The sequence below is a fragment of the Octopus bimaculoides genome, chromosome 5 (genome assembly GCF_046866305.1).
Source record: "Octopus bimaculoides isolate indiv1 chromosome 5, ASM4686630v1, whole genome shotgun sequence".
NCBI classification, from domain to species: domain Eukaryota; kingdom Metazoa; phylum Mollusca; class Cephalopoda; order Octopoda; family Octopodidae; genus Octopus; species Octopus bimaculoides.
The window spans coordinates 76253904-76271583 of NC_142932.1; the positions used below are offsets into that span (position 1 = coordinate 76253904).

The window sequence follows — 17680 nt, forward strand, 5'->3', positions numbered from 1 at the left end:
CTCCAACAATAGAGAGCAGTCGCCATATTTTATTCCATAGCTGTCACCTCTGGAGAGCGCAGGATTACATTATCGGACTGTTACGTAACACTCCGTTGAACCTCTAGTGCGAAACCGATTGGTAAGATCGCCCGTAATGGATATATAATACTGTAAATTTAGATCTATATATATACACACATAGATAGACAGATAAATGTTGGAATGTTTCCGGTAGTCACGCGACCTAAAGAATTTATGGGAAGGGAAATTTCACTGGTGAATTTTCTATTGGGTAAATACATGGTCTAATCAATAAGTATCCGGACTTTTGCCATAGTAACGAAGCTAAAGCACTCAGCGTGAAGCCGTTTGGTACAGATTAACCTTGAACTCTGCTGTGCATGCGCACTAATTTTTAACGTTATAGCTCACTTTCTCTGTTTACAGCAGTGATTCGAAAGAAGGTGTGTAGCGTGTGATCGTCGCATTAATCATGAAAAAGAAAGTTGTCATGGCGATACCTGCTCAGAGGTTTACGCAAGGTTGTAGAAAGTGTATACAGAGGAGTGTATGAGCCGCACACAAACGAGCGGTTCAGAAATTTCCAAGATGACCGAAAAAATATCGATATTAACGAGCATTCTGGGAGACCCGCAACTAGCAGAACTGAGAAAAACATCGCAGAGGTGCGTGCAGCTGTGAGGGGAAATCGTTGGATCACCATCCGTGAGTTATCAGATGATGTGCTGATTAATTACGGTTCAGTTTATTCCATTGTCACTGAAAATTTGGGTATGAGACGCGTGTCTGCTAAGTCTGTGCCAAAATTGCTTTCAGCTGACCATAAAGACACTCGAGTTTTAGTTGCACAAGATCTCTTTGATTGTGTCAAGAACGATGAAAACTTTTTGAAAATTTTGCGTAGGCCTCTGAGTAGGTATTGCCAAGCTTTTGGCAAAATTTGATACAAATTCTCCGCTCAACTTACTCTGTCATAGTCAATGCGACGATCACACGCTACACACTTTCCTTCCAAGCACTGCTGTAAACAGCGGGAGAGAGCTAGAACATCAAACCTTAGTGTGCATCACAGCAGAGGTCTAAGTCAATCTGTACTAAGCAGATTCATTCTGTTTGCTTTAGCTTTGTTACTATGGCAACAGTCCGGATACTTATTGATGAGACCACGTATAGCTGGGATTCGAAGCAGGGTTTAGTTTAGTAGTGTCTGATATCTATTTTAAAGATTAAATATATTTCTGTGCTTATCTACTGCCAAAACTACAAGGGTAATATGATTTGGGGTTCTATCAATTTTGACGGAAAAAAAATGCAAGTTATTTTGCAAGCGTTGTAAAATAAAAATATAGTTTTCGAGAAAAAGACACGGAGAATCAGTCCTGAGTTTTGGTAGAAAGCTACTTTGTTTCGTTTATTCTATTAATATTCTAAGTTAAGAAATTTTCCGCCATTATCCCTCTTGAAATATGAAGCTTTTGCGATTTTTATGAAATGACAAGTTTTACCAAAAGAAACATTATTACGGTTAATATTTTGAAATCCTTGTAGGTGAACGTTGAGTGTTTTCATTTATTTTCAAATTTATTTTCATATTTAAATTCAATATTTTCACTGCTAGGGAAAAATATCAATTATAGAAAGTATCATACGATATGATGAAGTTATTAAAAAAAAATCATTTATCTTATTTGAATGTCATAATATTACATAGTATATACGTTTTCCAAGTGAAACCATTTTACGTGAAAGCATTTTCAATCAATAGTATGAACACCCTCAGTTAGGCAAACTACCGTTTTATCTGCATAGCAGAATTTGTAAAGCAGCAAGGGATATATAGATATAAAGTAAAGGAGAAAGAGACAGAACAGTTCCTTAATAGACAACCTAGAAACTGTTTATGTGTTTATTGATTCATAGGGGTAAAACCGAATTCTGTTAGAAAAAAAAAAGGAAAACAGATAATGAAATTAAAAGGCATTGGCTTCTTAATACCATCTCATTACAAAAGCTTAATATTTAGCAATATAGAAAGTTATCTTTTTTTACATTGGGTTCTCATAATTTCGTTCGTTTTTTACCCCATTTATTCTAAACCTTTCCAATGAAGCGAAAAAGCTATGTATTTAGCGTTAATTTGCCAGAAATTGCCTCCAGCGGGTGGTTTAGCCGGTGTCTGGGAGGTGCGGGTTCGAGTCCTGTGGCTGTCTGCTGAAAACCCTTTCCGCCATGTAAAAGTAAAATACCCAATCTTTGTGCTGTTTTCACAGCTATTCTGTGTTCGAAATATTACTTTCTTGTCTGTTTGATCTTTTCTTTTATCGCTGTGTTGTATGATATTTTGTGGCTCTTGAAAGCACTGACTGGGTTTGGCGTTACAAGTGCAGCAAAGAGGAGAACTATAAATTCAATCACTGAAGCTGCAGAGAAGGCCACTAAGTGGCTTTGGATAAAATAGGCAGACCAGTGGTTTGTTGCTATTGTGATGCAAGTTGGGACGCGATCAACCCCTGCTAGTTCAACTGGGCGAGGGGTTCTGATGTTGAAACCTCCACCCCCCCAAAAAACGAATGAATTTATCTGACAATCCATTGTAAATAAATATTCCTTGAGACTTAAACATGACCAAGCAATGAAGCTTTGTTATATAAGATCCGAATTGGCAGGAAACAGAGCAGTGAAAAAAATCTTACGTCTATAGCACTCAACAGCGGCTCTTTCAGTAGAAGGACAACCATGGAAACCCCACGAATCATGACTACAGTTGAGAAGATACGCGTCATTGCTGGTACATTTTATTTTAGACAGATGTACTTTTCCTGAACGATGATGCTCTCCACGGAGTACTTTTCCTTTCCTGAAAGGATAATATATAAGCAACATCAATGATGGTGATGATGATGATGATAGTGATGATGATGGTGATGATGATGATGATGATGATGATGATGGTGATGATGATACTGATGATGATGATGATGATGATGATGATAGCAATGGCAACGACGACGACGACGACGACGACGACGACGACGACGACGACGACGACGACGACGACGACGCTGATGATGACAACAACGACGATGACAATGTCGATATTTCTTTGATTAGACACTCACATCAGTATATTGAACAACATTTTGTGGAAGTGTTTAATGGCCTTCAGAGGATGCTGAAAATATATTAGTATACGGAATGTTACGAGTAAGTTACGTGGCAGAATTAAGGCCCTCTTCACGATCTTCACTACTGTCACCACTAATAAAATAAACCAGGTGTAAATGAACCAATTATCTCACCTTTAGAATCAAGACTACATCGATTAAAGCGACTTTAGTCTCTTCCAGAGTAGGAAGAATACTCCAGAAAGACGATGTCCTGGGGAAGAAGGTCTGATTTGCATAGTGGTGAGTGAGGGCAGGAGTTAAGAAAACGTGTGTCTCGAGAGCTGGTGGCGACAAATGGGTTAGAATGGCGTAATTGGAGGAGATGTCTTTATTATAAACCTTTCTAAATTTGGCACAAGAAGACCAGACATTTTTCGGAGAGAGGGCTAGACGAAACTATCGATCCCCGGTACTTAACTAATACTTTTATCGACGCTGAAAGGGTAACGGGCGAAGTTGACCTCGGCAGGAATAGAACTCAGAACATGAAGTGTCGAAAGAAATATTGCTAAGCGTTTTCTCTGAACTGTTACCGATTGTGCTAGCTCGTCGTCTTAGATATCTTTATTATAATAATCCCTTACGTAAACGCGTGTCATTATATGAACCAACTTGAGAACCTCTAACTGCTGGAAATAACAACTAAATCTATTCTAACTACTGGAAATAATAACCAAATCTCAGTGCCTCATTAAAAGCCTGGGCACACTCAGCAGTTATCATTAGTCTCAAAGGTTCAGTGACCCAATTGTAATTTATGTGTTTTATGGCTTGCTTTCGATAAATAAATTGCATAGGGCTCAGCGCATTGATTTGCCTGGAAGCGGGGTACTATAATGCGGGTAAGACAGCCCTACCAAATGAGACACTCATTTTCCTTTTCTTTCCTAAACACATAAAGAAGAAAGCGCAGCGCTCATAAAAGACTCTTTTCATGGCTTCAGAGATGAGAGAAAGGGAGGAGGGGAGAACGGTATCCTCAAGCCAGATACTTGACATATTTTTGCAACAGTGTGAACCATTTCAAAGGTACCCACAGATCAAGTGATGGTGATTAACCAGCTGACGGATTAAGTTTATTACCCACATTGTATACGAAATAATCTCTACATTTTAGTTAAAAAAAGAAAGAAAAATAGTGCTAATGTCCTTTGGAGAGCTTTCTAAAAATTGTCTATGTGAGGATCTGAATGAGATTAAGACAGTTAATATTTGGTCTGAACTCGCCCGGTTTAATACCATCACCTGGCGCATGGGGTAAGTTTAACCGAGTCCAATCTGTTGCATGCATACGGACCGAGTCCTCGGTTTAGGGATACCTTCCTTTCTCTCTGCTACCAGTTTCGGGTTGAGGGTACCCTAAAGGATCATAAGTTTTGCTTTCGCACCTGACTAAAAGATATAAAAGTGCTTCAGCCGAATAAATTTACATTGGTTAATGACCACTTTACCTTTTATATGTTTCAGTCATAGACTGCGGCCATGCTGGAGTACCGCCTGAAGGGTTTACTAAAACAGATTGATCCTAGTATTTATTTACGTTTTTTTTAAAATCTGGTACTTACTGTATCGGAGGGTTTCCGCTAGTTTACGGGGACGTAAACAAACCAACTCCTGCTGTCGAGCGGTGAGGACACACGCACACACACACACACACACACATATATATATACACATACATATACATTTAATGAGCTTCTGTGCATTGAATGTCTATATCTATCTATCTATCTATCTATCTATCTATCTATCTATCTATCTATCTATCTAATGGGTTTCTGTGTATCGAATATCACTCACAAGCTGAAGTTCAATCCGGGCTATGACGAAAGATGCATGAAATGCCAAGCAAGAGAATCAAACTCAGAACCACGTGGTTGCGAAGCAAACATCATAACGAATCACACAGTCATACCATAGAAACGAAATAAAAAGTATTTGAAATAAATCAACTATTTTACGAACTACTTCAAATAATTCCGGAAGAAGCTGATAATGTATAGAAAACAAAGAAACGGGAATGAGTGAACAACAAAAGAAAAAAAAAATGTATAAGCGAACATTGAAGTCAACGCGGAAAGGAAACTGTGAAACGACATTATACTGAGTGAAAATATTGACACGATAGAGTAAATTTGGTATAAAATATTAAAAGACAAACAGCAACTAAGAAGTAAAGAATCTAACGTAAGAAGTGCAAAACGAGGAACTGCACGAAGTTTGGAAAGAAAAATTACCCGGATGAAATGAAAGACTGATTCAGTGCATGTAAAGAATATTGGAAAAACATAGTTTTAGAAACTAATGGAAGGAAATAAGAAGAGGAGAAAGAAAAGGAGAGAGAGGCGGAAGAATATATAAACAAATATTTTTAAGAAGGGTTAAAGTAGAAAATGCAGTGATTTGGAAATATTTCATTAAAAAGATCTATTCTGGGAAGTTTGATGAGATGTCAGAAGTGGAAAATTTTGTAAAGGTTTACAAGTTAATAAAGTCAGCACTACAAAAAAAGGAAACCTCATAAAATGTAGAGGAAACAATTCTAAACAATACAGGAAAAGTGAAGGGGGAATTAAGGTTTGTTAGGAAAGAGTATTTCGAAGTCGCTGGCGTTAGATCAAATCCCAAACTTCTGCAATGTATTGTCTTCTATCTATCTATCTATCTATCTATCTATCTATCTATCTATCTATCTATCTGTCTGTCTGTCTGTCTGTCTGTCTGTCTACAAGCACATATTTGTATACAAAATATATGCAATATAGCGTTTAGAAATAGAGACATTATCTAACAAAAGAAAAACAACTTTTTAAATAAACTCCTAAATAAAATATATAAGTTCTAGACTTAAATAATTCTCCGTTTTTTTCCCCCGAATTTTCTGTATTTTTCCTTCCTTTATGAAAATTCGAGAAAATGCGATTTCATTTTAATTTTCCATACATATTTTTTTCATATTTTCTAAACTACTTTGTAATTATTTCTATACAGGATTGAGAGCATTTTGTTCCTATGTATTTATGAATGTGCGTTTTCTTTGAGACTTATTTAAGTTCTTCATAGTAGTCAAGCTGGTCGCTGAAAAGGTGACAAGGCTTTTTTTGAGTTAAGTCAGTTTCACGGGGTTGAAAATATGAAGTTAAATTAGTGTTTGGATATATTTTGGAGTATAGCCATGCGCTTGGTTTCTGTGTGAACATGTCCCTTTAGTACTTAAATGTTTGTGCATGTGTGTGTGTGTGTTTGTATGTGTGTATGTGTGTGTGTGTGTGTGTGTGTGTGTGTGTATGTGTGTATGTGTGTATGTGTGTGTATGTGTATGTGTGTATGTGTGTGTGTGTGCATGTGTGTGTGTGTGTGCATCATTTACTTTTTACATGTGTGTCTTTGAGGACGTATACAACTGTTCATATATTCATTTAGAGAGAATATCTTAAAAATTTTCAGTGACGCTTGTGTATGCATGTATGTATGTATGTATGCATGTATGTACGTATGATGTGTATTCTTTATGTTTGTACGTGTTTCTGTTTATGTATTTATGTGAATAAGAATAAGAACAAGGTAAAATTACTGCTTGCTTTTATAGCAAGTTGATGCAGGTAGTCTATCTTATCCCCCTCCGACTTTCAGTTTATGCAATTGAAAAAGACTGCATTATTTATGGGATATATATATATATATATACATATATGGTCACACTGCATAGCACCTTCGGCAAGTGTCTTTGAATATAGCCTCACGCCGACCAAAGCCTTGTGAGTGGATTCGGTAGACGGAAACTGAAAGAAGCCAGTCGTATATATATATATATATATATATATATATATATATATATATATATATATGTGTGTGTGTGTGTGTGTGTGTGTGTGAGTGTGTCTTTGTATCTGCCCAGCCATCACTTGAAAACGGGTGCTGGTGTGTTTACGTCCCCGTAACTTACCGGTTCGGCAACGAGACTGATAAAATAAGTACTAGGCTTACAAAGAATAAATCGTGAGGTCGATTTTTTCGACTAGAAAAAACATTTTGAGGTGGTGCACCAACATGCCCTCTGCCAAATGATTGAAACAAGTAAAAGAATAAAAAAATGTGTGTGTGTGTGTGTAATTATGTAATTCATAAGGTTACTTACAAGAATCCTAATGAGTTGCACGTGACCTGCGCGTTCTGATCAGTCCACTGGTCGGCACATATTCCACCCCATATTTTGTTGTGTAAGATCTCTACTCTACCACGACTGCGTGTGTGGCTAATCAATCGGATATCTGGAAATGACAATAGAAAGAAACCAGAATCATATATACGTATATACAACACACACACACACGTGTATATATATATATATATATATATATATATATATATATATATATATATATATATATATATATATATATATATATATATATGTATGTATGTATATATATATGTATATATATATATATATACATGTTTGGAATGAAACGTGCCAAGGAACTTGACAAAAACACACTAAAAACCAACCAACATAATAACACACCCAACCCCAAAATACTTCCATACATCTCCACCCATAACCCCAATAACATCGAAACATTCACCACAATTAAACAAAACCTCCCCTTACTCACCACAGACCCGAAAATGAACAATATCATTAATACACACAAAGTCCTTAAATGCAAAAGGCAACACAAATCTTTGAAAACATTATTAACCAATTCCAAACTACATACACCACTCCCACCCCCATCAGTTAAAAAATGTGCACGCCCTAATTGTGGCACCTGCCCCAACCTACTTGAAGGCTCTGAATTTACCTTCAAACGAGGAACAAAGTTCAAAATTAAAACCAATTTCTCTTGTTCCTCAAGTAACCTCATTTATGTCCTTACTTGCGCAGGTTGCCAAAACTTCTATATCGGACAGACGAGCCTCCCATTACGTAACAGAGTAGCTGTCCATAAGGAACAAATAAACCTCCCTCAATACCGCCAAATTCCACTCAGTGGCCACATAGACTCTTGCGCCAGAAACAAAAACCCTAAATTCATTATATACCCTTTCTATCAATGTAAAGACAGAATCTCCACACAAGAAAGAATCAACAAGGAGAATCTTTTCATAGAGAAGTTCCAACCATTTCTTAACACACACAGCACACACACCCCTCAGTGACCTTATTTCTCTATGAACAGACACAAACTTCCTGTTGGGAAAAAAAGAGTTCATAACTCTAACTAAAAACACTTGTCTCCCCTTACACACACTTCCTGTTTTGACACCACATTTCCTGCTTAACACAAACTTTTAACCCTTTTTTAAAACCTAACAAAACTCTCAACTCTCATGCATCCTTGTTTTTCCTGCCAGTTTGTACATGAACTTCTGTTGGACTACAGGGGCTCAGGGACAGTGTGGTGTATGGGTGTATTTGTTTTTTTATATATTATTGTTTTATATGTTATTTTCTTCATTTTGTACTTTTTTGTACTTCTTTGTAGGGGGACATTTTAGTTCTCCTTCTTCTTGATAGTTTGCTTCATCGCAATGAAGGCCGGTTAGAGGAGGTCTTTGTTGAATTGTGCTTCCAGTTCGGCATTCTGGCTTTTTTTCATTTTCCTATATATATATATATATATATATAAGGGATAAAATTATCCTGGCGGATACCGAATTATATCATGAAATGGTATATAGATTCAAGCTATCCACAACTTTCGAATGCACAGTACTCAAGTATAAATAGATATTGGTACTTGTAAGCTTCACTTGTTCCTGTTTAGAACTGCAAATATTCCGTAGAGTATACAACTGAAAACGAAGAGGAGAGCGGAGTTTTATTCACATCCAAAATTTTTTATAAAAAAATTATATACAATAATGATCAGCATGTTTCAACTGTAGCAACTATACATTGCTCCGTATTTCAATTATGCATCCTAGTCGCTACAAATTCATCAAGGGTTCATCATTTACGACGTTTTCAAAGTGTACTAATTCAAACAAGGTTCCTGCGTTGGTATTCAGCTGAAGATTAGAGCGTTATTTTTTAAATCAAATTGAGTTCTGGTCTTATAATCACATTTACTGAATAAGTAATGTGCTCCATACAGTAAAATGTATGCAAAACTGCTACAATTGATTGTAGTATAAATGAACATTTTATATACCACAATTCAACTGTAGTACTAGTAGAAGGGATTATAAGACCAGAATTCAATTTGATATAGGAGGCGCAATGGCCCAGTGGTTAGGGCAGCAGACTCGCGGTCATAGGATCGTGGTTTGGATTCCCTGACCGGGCGTTGTGAGTGTTTATTGAGCGAAAACACCTAAAGTTCCACAAGGTTCCGGCAGGGGATGGTGGCGAACCCTGCTGTACTCTTTCACCACAACTTTCTCTTACTCTTTTTTCCTGTTTCTGTTGTGCCTGTATTTCAATGGGTCAGCCTTGTCACACTGTGTCACGCTGAATATTCCCGAGAACTACGTTAAGGGTACACGTGTCTGTGGAATGCTCAGCCACTTACACGTAAAATTCACGAGCAGGCTGTTCCGTTGATCGGATCAACTGGAACCCTCGACGTCGTAAGCGACGGAGTGTCAACAACAACAACAACAACAACAAATAATGTGCTCCATACAGTAAAATGTAAGCAAAACTGCTAAAATTGATTGTAGTATAAATAAACATTTTATAAACCAGAATTCAACTGTAGTACTAGTAGAAGGGATTATAAGACCAGAATTCAATTTGATTTAAAAAGTAACGTTATAACCTACAATTAAATACCAGCGCAGGAATCTTGTTTGAATTAGTTAACTTTGAAAACGTCGTAAGTGAAGGACCCTTGATGAAATTGTAGCGATTAGGATGCATAATTGAAATACGGAGCAATGTATAGTTGCTGCAATTGAAACATGTGTTGGCCATTGTTATATATGTTGTAGAAAACATTTTAAATAAAATGTTTGGGATGTAAATAAATCTCAGATCTTCTCTTCGTTTTCAGCTTGCTTACCAACCACATGGCTCCGGGTTCAGTCCCACTGCGTGGCATCTTGGGCAAGTGTCTTCTACTATAGCCTCGGGCCGACCAAAGCCTTGTGAGTGGATTTGGTAGACGGAAGCTGAAAGAAGCCCGTCGTATATATGTATATATATATTAGAAATAACGAATTTCTAAATCTCTCAGTGAGATTTAAGCAGTAGTGGTGCGATAAAGTAGTTGGCACAGAAAGTAGGGCACAGAAAGTGTGTCAAGGCCTAATAGGAAGCTTAGACAGATTTCTTCAGCTAGCCCGCCATGCCACTTCAGGATGATGACGAGCAAAGACTCAGAAACATGTCCCTGAATGCAGGCTGGGCTGGTTGGAGGAGTTTGTCTCCCTTTTGTATGGATAAGGGCACAGAAAGTGTGTCAAGGCCTAATAGGAAGCGGTCTGGCTTCCTAGGGCTAAACAACAGTAATGTATTCCCTTATTGGGACTGTCACGTTAAGTTGGCAGTATACAACTACTTTATATATATATATATATATATATATATATATATATATATATATATATATATATATATATATATGTAAATATATAAAAACAAAAAGATAAAGAGAGCAAAAGTAAGGTTGAAGAATTTTATGGATAAAGTCTTACAGCTGTTTCTGGGAAGATCCAGTACTTCCCTTCATCGGAGACAGAAAAAATAAAGTTATCTATTATTATATCCATAGGCGGATATTTTTAGTATGAAGTGGTAAAGAGTGTGATGTGCTGAAAAAAGAGAGAACAGTACTTGAAGAGTAGTTTCATTCCAGTGGTAAATATCCGTGTAGAAATTCGTGCAGATTAATCCTTGTGTGAATAATCCAGAAATTTATGTTGGAACGAAAGTTGATATAGCTTAGGTGGCAGAGGTATATATGTTGCCTATGGGGGGTTGTATTATTATGTTGCGTGATCATTTGCGCAATTTTGTTTGTGATAGAACCTGAATGTGTGGAAAGAGCGGTGGTTGCAGTTGCTAAACGCTTCATTATATCGATTAAGTAAAGTGGGAGAATTGTATTTTAAAATATGGAACGCCTCCGTTAGGCAAAGCTTGCAATTGGAGCGCTGGCCCTGGTATGGAGTTCCAAAGTCTAGGATGGACCATTTTAAGGTGTATTGGGTATATATATATATATATATATATATATATATATATATATGTGTGTGTGTGTGTGTGTGTATGTCTGTGTTTGTCCCCCCCTAGCATTGCTTGACAACCGATGCTGGTGTGTTTATGTCCCTGTCACTTACCGGTTCGGCAAAAGAGACCGATAAAATAAGTACTAGGCTTACAAAGAATAAGTCCCGGGGTTGATTTGCTCGACTAAAGGTGGTGCTCCAGCATGGCCGCAGACAGATGACTGAAACAAGTAAAAGAGTAAAGAGAGTATATATATATATATATATATATATATATATATATATATATATATATATATATATATATATATATAATTCTTTTATTTGTTTCAGTCATTTGATTGCAGCCATGCTGGAGCACTGCCTTTAGTCGAACAAATCGGCCCCAAGACTTATTCATTGTAAGCCTAGTACTTATCTTATCAGTCACTTTTGCCGAACCGCAAAGTTACGGAGACGTAAACGCACCAACATCGGTCGTCAAACGATGTTGGAGGGACAAACACAGATACAAATAACAAATACACACACAAAACACACATATATATATATGCGACGGGCTCCTTTCAGTTTCCGTCGACCAAATCCACTCACAAGGCTTGGTCGGCCCGAGCCTATAAAGCCTATAGTAGGAGACACTTGCCCAAGGCGCCACTGGGAGTGAACCTAGAACCATGTGGTTGGTAAGAAAGCTACTTACCATACACCCATTCCTATATATAATTCTTGTTTTGGAACGGTGAATCGTGAAGTATATAACTCTATAAATAACTGTTTGTGCGTGTAAATACTTGCTTGCTCATCTCGCGGTCGATTAGAAAATGTCGATGGCCGGCTGTAGGATCCGTACACACATCTGCATCATGGTCGAAAGCAATTCTTCAAATTGTTTATATATATATATATATATATATATATATATATATATATATATATATATATATATATATATATATATATATATGTGTGTGTGTGTGTGTGTGTGTGTGTGTGTGATACAAATTGGAATTTTGTATCACATACGGTACTTGGCAGCCGGGAATATATATCCTCTGTCACGTGATACACACGAAAGGCAAAAGTTTGAAAAGTGTGACTGTAAGACAAGGAGGTGCATCGAGTTGGCCGTCATAATTTAAATTCAGAGTAGACGTCATTGTATAGTAGTAGTAGTAGTAGTAGTAGTAGTTGTTGTGTTAGTAGTAGTATAAGGAAGAAAGAAATCGTGCGATTGAGAGCTAATGTAAACAATATATCAGTGACATCCTTTTCCAGTAACCTTGATGACTTTCGTTTAGATAACCATTAGGAAATCAAGTGATGCCTTTACAGTGAATTAACTGACGATGTCACTGAATTTGCTGTTTGTCTTGTTTCCAACTCCTTACCGTAACGCATAACTCCTTTAAAATTATCCGTCTCCTTATCACTTGTCTCAGCACCATACATACACACTCATTAAGTATGGAAATGATTACTTAATGCATTATATATATATATACTTTATATACTTTATGCACGATTTTATAGACTTAATTAATACACAGCACTTATAAAATAAATATTCACTCTTATTTTTTCCATTTCCCCCATAAACTAAAACAAATCCAAAAATATCTCGTACATATGATATAACCTTTAGTTAAATTGCATATATCTGCTATGCAAATAAGCGTGAATATTTCATGGAATTGTACTTATGCGCATGTGTTCAGTGATAGGTGATATAAAGAAACTTCGTTCAATTAAAAAGAAATGCTCTTTTTACTATCCAATCACTACCACCAGCATCTCTCTCCTCCTCTCTCTCTTCTTTTTTTATCCCCTCTCTCCCCTCTCTCCCCTCTCTCTGCCTTTCTTTAACCTCACCATCAGAACATCAGCCCTCAGCTAAATTTATATTTTTAAATTCTCTCCCTCTACTTTCAACTAATTTTTTAAACCACGTAATAAATATTACGCTCCCACTACCTCACGTCATGAACACTTTTCTCTCTCTTTCTTCTTTCCTCTTTCTGTCTTACTCTTCGCCTTATTCTCTGATTCTTTCTCCTTTTTCTTTCTCCTCTCTTTCGCTTCAACTAATCACGTGAAAGTCTTACAATTACATTCCATCTACCTCACATCGTGGACGCTTCTCTCTCCCTCTTTTTCTCCCTCCCTCTTTTTCTCTAATCACATGAAAGCGTTACCGACGGGCTAAGTAACGCAATGACAAGCAGAATTATAAGATAATAATAAAGATGATGATTAGGATTATGAAAATGGCGATGGTGATAAGGATGATGATGATAATTATGATGATAGATATTTCTTTATCCCACATACTAACACGATTAATGCAGTCAATTATTTGAGTATTCTGTTCTATGTTAACTATAAGGAATGAGGAAATCTATTGAGAAGTACGAGATTTCTTCGTAATCCTTCGACGTGATCGATACGATTGTAACTTCTTTGATAAACTCTATGCACTATTTAAAATAGGGGTCTAGCCCTTAATAAATATGACTTAGCAATAAATAGAATACTGATCAAAGTTGCAACAGAAACTTTTCTACATGCAAATTTTATATCAACATATCTAAATGCCAAACACCTTTTCACAGATCTTTTCAATCAGGTACATATGTACTTAAAATCTACTCAGCAAATAACAGCTTTCTTATAAGGAATTACTGATAAATAATATCTTACCTTTGGAAAGAGTTATACCAATGATTTTGTTTGGTGCACAAGCTGTGCTCCAAACCAAGCTTGGACATCCAGCCAGTGAAGATTCGTCTCCATTACACTTTGAATGTTTCAGAAGCGGGAGTGTTGGGGTTACTGGATATATTGTACCCTTTCTATAAATATCAAAGTATGACGTTAAATAAAGAAGTAATATATATATATATATATATATATATATATATATATATATATACATACACACACACACACACATATACATACATGTATATATATATATATATATATATATATATATATATATATATATATATATATATATATATATATATATATATTTATACACACACACATACTAGAGTAAGTTAAAAATTGTCCACACTTCCTCTAAAAGTTTCTTTATGTTGGCCGCACTGTCTTCAGCACTAGCATGCTAAAAGATAGTACTCTTGTGGTTATGCAACCGACGTTTGACTTTGTAAGACAAGTAAGAAAACTAGAGCAACCAAAGAAAACCTGGCCGCTCCACTGGCAGTGTGCACCAAAGAAGATCTAATCCCATTTCTCTTGTCTGAAAATGTGTCAGGGGCTGAAATTCGTCGTAGGCTTTTATTACAATACGAGGACAGCAGTGCTCTACCGCTTAGAAATGAGTATGAGTGGATCGGGAAGTTTAAAAATGGTCGACCAAGTGTAAAGCACAAAGAGGGAGCAGGAAGGCCATCGACCTCTACGACGAAAGTGAAGATTCAACAAGCTAGAGAGATGATTCTGGTGACCATCGATAAAGTGGTATGTTCTGTACAAATTAGACATGGTTCTGCATACGAAACCATCCACGACAAGTTTCTCTTCTGTAAAGTTATGACAGCTTAAGTGCAATCGTGTGGAGATACGTCGACGGTTACTTAATCGCTACAACGATGAAGGAGAAGCTTTTTTTGGTGAGAATAGTCACAGAACATGGCACATGAATCCAAAAGCAGAATATAGAGCAGAAAAATCCGGAATCGCCAGTGAAAACGAAATTCAAGACTCAATCTTGTGCAAAGAAAGTGATTATAACCGCCTTTTAGAACACAAAAGAGCCTATACTGGAACATTACCGGGGAAAAGGGCCCACAGTTACCAATGTAAGCTACAGTGAAATGCTGGCCAATTAACTGAAACCAGTAATTCGAACCGTGCACTGAGGTCTATTGTTAAAGAAACTGTTACTGTTGCACAACAATGCGCTCCCACACATGTCCGCTCACACCGTTGAAACCATTGAAAAATTGGGTTTTCAGTTGCTGGAGTCCAAATCTCGCCCCTTCTGACTATCAAGCAAATCGGGTGGCCGAGTAGAGTATCTCTTTTGCACTTTTATTAATTATCAGGGAAATATGATGTAGATCTCGCATGAAAATACAATTTGGTCAGTTATGAAAATTATAATTTTATATTACAAGAATAGTAACAGCTCCTGATAACTAGCTTTGTGTTCGCCCTTCCCGATCTTTACGCTCCGAGTTCAAATCCCACCGAGGTCAAACTTGCTTGTTATCTTTCCAGGGCTAATAAATAAAGTACCAGTCATGTACTATGGTTACTTCTTCTTGTTCTCGAACTCTTTTGGTTTGGTTGTCTCTTTCTCCTCCTCTGAAAAGAGGTCAGACCTCAAGAGAAATCTTGTTTTAGTCACCTGACGAAAACGGCTTTTTCATGATGTAATCGTTGTAATTGAACTAGTCATCAATAAAAAATGCGTCTGGAACAGCTGTAGTGAATCTGTAACCCATTTATGCTTATATATATATATTTGTTTGACAATATCTGTGATATTACAAAATAACTAATAATTTATACAACATGGTCTTTCAATATGAACTTTTGAGCATATGTTAGTATATATATATATATATATATATATATATATATATATATATATATATATATATACATTTGTATATACAAATTAAAGGACAATATCGACGAATTGAAGTCTCAGTTTCGAATACATGAATATATAATGAATACACAGACGCACACACATACATATATACATAATACACACACACACACACACACACACATATATATATATATATATGTATTTATGCATACATATTATAAACTATCACAAATGTGAGACATTCTTTGATAGTAATAACCTATAAATAGGACATTCATATATTACATTGGTATATGATCGATTGAATCGAAGTCAGGTGATTGCTGGCTTATTAATATCGATCTTGAACGGTTAGAAGGAAAAGACAAATTCGGCGTTATTTGAATACAGTATATCGAGTTATGAATCAACATACGTTGTGTAAAATCAGTTTGAAGATACCACGATCGAAGTCCAGCTAAACCAAAGTGTATACAGCAGGCCAAGATTTAACTGCCCGATAATAATAATAATAATAATAATAATAATAATAATAATAATAATAATAATAATAATAATAATAATAGAGAAGGATGAACGTAAAGGGAAGTAACTAAGTGGCGTAAAAAATTTTAATCAACCCTTTATGCATGTTGCTGTCAATAACCTTTGCTGTGTTTAATGTCGGTCAATACTGTGATTCTTTTTGATACTAGTTTTTGTATATATCATCCTGTGATGTATCTAGACACATCATCAGTGATATTTCTTGGGGTCATTAAGTGTTTTGAGTCTTGCAGCATCAAGCACTCAACCAGGTGGCCTAGCTGGGGTCGATCAGCTTGTGTCCAGTAAGCACTGACCATGGTAGCACGACCCTTCCAGTGCTTCTACCTTCTAATGCCTACCACAGACATCTTGAAGCAACCTCCGCTGTATCTGGAGTCAACCTGATGGTTTTCTTTCTATTGACTTTCCCTCTATCGACTGCTTCAACATATTCTCTCCCATCTACTTACATATTGTTATGTTTCTCTCTAATTTATTTCATATTCTCAGAATATGTAAAAGAAAATTTTTAAAATAAAAGTCCCGTATATTACAGCAAATGAGTATATTATAGACCAAACGGGTATCCATGTGGTTTCGGTTTCAAGCCCCATGTGCGGTAGCTTGAGTAAATGTCTTCAACCACAATGTCGGGTCAACTTAGATCTTGTGAGTAGATTTTGGAAAACGGAAGGAGTGAAGAAGCTCGTTGAAAATGCTTTTTCTGAGGCTGAGTGGCAGAAATAATGTCTTCTTAAGTGGGACACATAATAAGAATCTGGTTTAATCCACCCACATCCGGTTTTGAAGTGTTTTTAGCTACTACCTTTTTATTGTTAGCATCCGGGCTGGGTCTCTGCTTCGGGGATATTTCATCCTTTTCAACCACCTGTTTCGGATGACTTAAGCCATTAAAAACCAAACAAAACAAACTGAAAGAACAAACAATAACAGAGTTTGTGTACTTACGTGTAACCCATCATTCGAGCCAGAACAGTTCCAATGTGGGTATCATTTATGTAACAAATTCCTCCCCATTGTCCATTAAATAATACTTCCACAGTCCCCTTTTGAGGTTGAGAGCCTGAAGTCAGCCTAACTTTTACTGGAAAAGCAATAACAGCAGAAGAAATAAATTATAATTATAATTAGAGAATAATTGATAAATTATTCGGTTGACAGATGAAATCGTTCGTTCATTTTTCTACTTGAGCTA

General features: G+C 36.4%; 1 protein-coding gene across 1 annotated transcript in view; it reads right to left on the reverse strand.

Moving 5' to 3' along the window:
* LOC106883856 (scavenger receptor cysteine-rich domain superfamily protein) overlaps window positions 1-17680 on the reverse strand; it is a 72645-nt gene that overhangs the window by 33982 nt on the left and 20983 nt on the right. Inside the window, exons 7-10 of the mRNA XM_089352466.1 lie at window positions 17434-17569; window positions 14046-14197; window positions 7309-7441; window positions 2697-2860 (exon numbers count right to left, since the gene is read on the reverse strand). Of these exons, the coding sequence (XP_089208592.1) occupies window positions 2697-2860; window positions 7309-7441; window positions 14046-14197; window positions 17434-17569 (585 nt within the window). The remainder of the gene's footprint in view (window positions 1-2696; window positions 2861-7308; window positions 7442-14045; window positions 14198-17433; window positions 17570-17680) is intronic.